The following is a 4,742-nucleotide window of genomic DNA, read 5'->3' as shown; positions in this document are numbered from 1 at the left end:
TGGGGATGACGATGACCATTAGGATGGGGATGATGATGAGGAAGGGCATCGGGACCATCACACGTGGCAGCACTTCCCAACCCCTGGAGGTGCTGCTGGGTCCAGGCTCAGTTTTTCGACCTCCTGGGGACAACCAGGGTCAAAGTCTTTGTGACTACATCCCCGCATGTCAGAGAAGAGGATGGCTGGGTCCAGCACCCGGCTGCCCAGGGTGCTCAGCACCCTGTGCAGGGTGGATAAATCCCTGCCGGCCGTGTCCCCGTGCCCTGGCCGGGTGTGACGCACACCCGGGCTGGGTGTGGGAGCGGGGCCGAAGTCCATGCACCCCTCCCAGGACACGGCAGGGAGGGGACATCCGTGCTGGCTGGTGGCTTTGGGGACAGGGGCTTTTCCCCGGAGCCCCCGCGTGGCTCCACGTCCCCAGGGGACGGCGTGAAGGAGCAGCCCTGGCCGCTTCCTTGCGCTCCTCTCCTCACTTTGTTTACCACCGCGGGCTGGATCCCGTCCGGAAGCGAGGCCGCGTGGGCAGAGCGGAAGGCAGGATTTGGCCTCCAACCTTTGCTTCCTCTGGGCTCCTCCTCCTCCTCCTCCTCCTCCTCCTCCTCTGGGGGCAGTGGCAGCTCCCCGACCCCAGGTCCCCGCTGCCGGCAGGGAGAGGGAACGAATTCCCAGCCACCGCTGGAGGCCAGATCCTGTTTTCAGGCAAACAGCCTCTGTGCTAAGGAGGGGGAGGAATGCAGGGCCAGAGCCAGGCAGGATTCTTTCGAAACCGAGCTATAAAAATAAAAGGAAGGAGGGGGAAATCTGGTGTCGGAGCATCGGCCGTGGCTCGGGCATTCTCCGTCCCAAGGATGCTGCAGTCAGCAATGTCCTGCCCGGCTCTCCAGCTCCCACCAGGGCTGCCCCATGCAGCTATCAGCCCAAACTGCACTTTGTAGCAAAGTTTCTTTCGGGAGCTCTCCCCAGCTGCCAGCTCCAAGGCAGGGCTGTTATCAGCTGGCAGCGGCACCGGTGCAAGGGTTGCGTGTGCTGAGGAACCGCCTGAGCACGCTGCTCGCCCCGTGGAGAGCTGCTCCTGGTGGGAAGCAGCTCGGGGCTCTCGGGAGCTGGGGCTGGAGGGGCCGGGGGACCCCAAAGGCATCCCCGATCCCCTTAGGGGATGCCGCAGGTCCGCGCCAGCTCTCACTCTGCCCTGCCTCGCCAGGCGCCTTCGCGAAGGTGAAGGAGAGCCAGCGGATGAGCGACGAGGGCCGCATGGACCAGGAGGAGGCGGACGGGATCCGCAAGCGCTGCCGCGTGGTGGGCTTCGCCCTGCAGGCCGAGATGAACCACTTCCACGAGCGGCGCGTGGCCGACTTCAAGAGGATGATGCAGTCCTACCTGAAGCAGCAGATCATCTTCTACCAGCGCGTCAGCCAGCAGCTGGAGAAGACGCTGCGCATGTACGACAACCTCTGACGCCCCCCCGACGTGCCTGCTTGCTGCCCCTCCGAAACCACGCAGTTTTCTCTCCACGGCCTTGCAGAGCTTCTCTGTTCAGGGGGGCTGAGGACGAGTGGGAACTCATGACGCTAGTGACCAAATACCTGGGGGGTCTCCCCCAGGCGGGCTGCGGTGCCGTGCCACCGCGCAGCGGGTCCAGGGGGGACGCGGGTGTTTCCCACGAGACACACGGACAGCGGCGTGGCGGTGCTGGTAGCTCTGCCCAGCCGTTTTTAGCTTTTCCAAAAAAAAAAAAAAACACAAACCCGTCCTCCCGGAGCAGAGAGGTGGGCGCATCCCGGCTCGCCGGGAGGAGGAATCAAAGCGGTCGACATTTTGCACACTGAGAGTTTTTCTGAGGGGAAAGGTCTTTATTTGGAAGAGAAATTTTTGTTTTCTTTTGGGGTCATGAGATATTTTCAATATTTTCCATTTTTCGCAACCGTTTCTGCAGCATTTTTACCGATTTTTAAATAGACACAGAAGCGAACGGAAATCTCTTTTCTCAAGCACTGCTGTTGACTAGAAAAAGGGATATATATATATATAAAAAAAAAAGAAACACAAAAAAAACAAACCAGCCCACAGCGTTTTCAATAAAACCGTCAGTAGAAACCTCCCCCCGATCCCTGGGAGGTTTTGAGGGAAGCGGAGCCGCTCCAGGAAGGGCTCCATGGAGGGGGCACGGCGTGGAGCATCCCTCCCGCGCGTCCCCCTGGAGCGGGGCTGGCAGGAGGAAGGGAAGTGGCTGGGATAAATCACGCCGAGGGAAGTCGGGGCCGGCCTGGCCCCGCTCCAGGGTTAAAATTAGCCCCAGCGCGCGGGCCGGCGGGGCAGCGCGGGGAGAGCGGCGGCGCTGGGGGGGCAGCGGGAGGCGTGAGGCCCTGCCAGAGCCCCCCCGTCCCTCCCCACGGGGATGGGCACGCCGTGGTGCAGACGTGCTTCCTCCCACATCCCCGCCTGGGGCTGCCCCAGTTTGTCCCGTCCCCATTCCACCCTGGGTAATCCCTCCACATCTCCATCCTGTCCTGTCCCGTTCCCATCCCATCCCTATCCTGCCCTGTCCCCATTCCTCCCCATCCCCACCCCGCCTTCTCCCCGTCCTTCCCTGGTGCTATCCGTCCCCATCCCCATCCTACTCCATCCCCATCCTTCCCTGTCTCCACCTTACCCTCTTACACCCGGTCCCCATCCTACGGTGGCTCTGTCCCCATCCCACCCCGTCCCCATCCCCGGTCCCAGTCCCCCCGGGAAGGACAGTGTGGCCCCAGAACTGTCCCCTGCCGTCCCCATGAGGCAGCCAGGGAACCGTGAGGCGGCTCGAGCTCGGGGACACCGCAGCCTGCAGGTCGGACACGGGGCAGGCAGCAGCCGCAGGGACAGCCGCCTCCGTCCCGCTCAGCCTCGCAGGGCGCGGTGCAGGCGGCGATGCCCCGGTGCCCGCGGGCGGCACGGCGGCGGATGCGGAACCCGCCCGGCCGGTGAGGACGGGTTTTGGCAGCGCGCAGGGAGCAAGACCGGGCAGCACGCGGCGTGCTCCTCGTCATCGCCGCGTTCCTCAAATACTTGGGGATGTGACCCCGGCGCGGCACCAGCCGCCAGCGGCGCTCCTCCGGGCGGGGAGCAAGAGCTGGCGCTCGGCGCTCTCCTACAGCCACCCCGAGGTGTTACTGGGGTTGGCAGCACCTTGGCCACGGTGCCATTGACCGTATTTAGTGGCAAGGAGGGTTGGCCAGAGCTCCCTGTCCCCCCAGTGCTGGTGGTCCCCTCCGATGGGGCGGCGGGGCTCGTCCCGGGGCGCATCCCTGGATTTCAGTGTCTTTGGGCGGGTTGTTTTTGCAGGAGCTCGTCCCTCCGTCACTGCCTGCCTGCCTGCCTGCGAGCCGCTGGGTGTGGAGGCGCGGGTCAGGCTGGATCTGTCTTGAATTTCAATGCGCAGCCGGGGTGGAGCGCTGCCGCAGCTGCCCGGGGGAGGCTTTGTGCACCCGGGGCTGGTGGCCAGGTCCCCGTCTCGCCATCCTTCGCTTGCCAGGGCCTGGGGAGCTCCCGTCCTGCAGGCTGCTGGCACGGGCTGCCGAAATTGGGCACGGAGGGCTCCGGGCACCCCAGGGTGCTGGGTTTGGCTCTGAAGGGTGCTGGGGCCCAGGAGCAGGGATGGAGCCCGGCCAGGAATGGAGCCTCCCCTTCCTTAAATCCCTGCGCCTGCATGGGAGGTTCCCAGAGCCACCCGAGCCGATCTGCCCTGGGTGGTGTTGAAAGAAACCTGTTTGGCTTGGTGTTTTTTCGCCTTTCAATAGGTGTCTGAAACCCAGCCCGGGTAACCGGGCTGCGACAGACCTCCTCGCCCTGCCCGCTGCCCCAGCCCCTGCCCCGGAGGCTGGAAGCTCCCTGGTGCCCCGCAGAGCCTGGTGGGCACCCACAACCAGGATCCTCGGCCCCAGGCGGGCTGCTCGGGGTGCAGGAGGTGGCACCGTGGCCAAAGGACACCGTCCCTCAGCGCCTTGGTGGCTCTGCACTGGGTGGTGCTCTTGGGGGATTTGCTGCCAGCACAGCCTGCCCCCCCAGAAGCACGCTCAGCACTGGCGTCTTCCAGGTTGCTGCCTGTCCTCTCGTGACCCCAGGAAGCGGGTATTTCCTGGCAGCAGGGAGTAAAACCACCAGCCTTAAAAATAACCCACTTTGCTCCTCAAAGTAGGCCACGTTCCCTCTTTCGAGTCTCCTCGGGGCGCGCTGTGGGAGGAGATGGGGCTGCTGCGAGCCGCCGGGGGGGCACGGAGCAGAGGGAGGGCAGGGAGGGCCGGTGGCAGTGCTGGGGAGCTGGCGGCGGCTCAGGGCTGGGGCAGGCGGGGATGGAGCCGGGACGGCTGCAGGACGGCAAGTAGCGGGTCGTAAATGCAGCTGCGCAAAGGGCTGGTCCTACAAACGTCCCGGCTCCACGGCCCCAGAGTGATTTTTCGGGATGCAGGGGGATTTGGGACATCCCGGGGGCATTTCAGCCTCGCCGTAGTGCGCTGAGAGCAGGAGGTGCCCCGCCAGGAGGCTCTCGGCTGCAGCCCCGCGGGGTGTTTTTGTTGGGCCCCATCCTGAGCCCAGCGCTCAGTTTTTCCTCGGATAATTTCTATTTAAGCGTTCAGGCCGTCAGCCCGGGGAAAAGTTGAGCCAGAGCCTGGGGCTCGGCCCGCCACCTCCAAATGTTGCTCTGCAGCTCGCCGGGCTTGGCAAGGAGCGGCGCTGGGAGGGAGGCGGCTGGGGCAGACCAA

General features: G+C 64.6%; 1 protein-coding gene across 1 annotated transcript in view; it reads left to right on the top strand.

The window, feature by feature from the left end:
* SNX33 (sorting nexin 33) overlaps nucleotides 1-2,062 on the top strand; it is a 3,926-nt gene extending 1,864 nt beyond the window's left edge. Inside the window, exon 2 of the mRNA XM_035336219.1 lies at nucleotides 1,205-2,062. Within this exon, the coding sequence (XP_035192110.1) occupies nucleotides 1,205-1,458 (254 nt within the window). The 3' untranslated portion in view covers nucleotides 1,459-2,062. The remainder of the gene's footprint in view (nucleotides 1-1,204) is intronic.
* Nucleotides 2,063-4,742: the final 2,680 nt, after the last annotated feature.

This window comes from Oxyura jamaicensis, chromosome 10, assembly GCF_011077185.1.
Source record: "Oxyura jamaicensis isolate SHBP4307 breed ruddy duck chromosome 10, BPBGC_Ojam_1.0, whole genome shotgun sequence".
In the NCBI taxonomy this organism is placed as follows: domain Eukaryota; kingdom Metazoa; phylum Chordata; class Aves; order Anseriformes; family Anatidae; genus Oxyura; species Oxyura jamaicensis.
The sequence above is the reverse complement of the archived record's forward strand: the minus strand, read 5'-3'. Positions and strand labels throughout refer to the sequence as shown.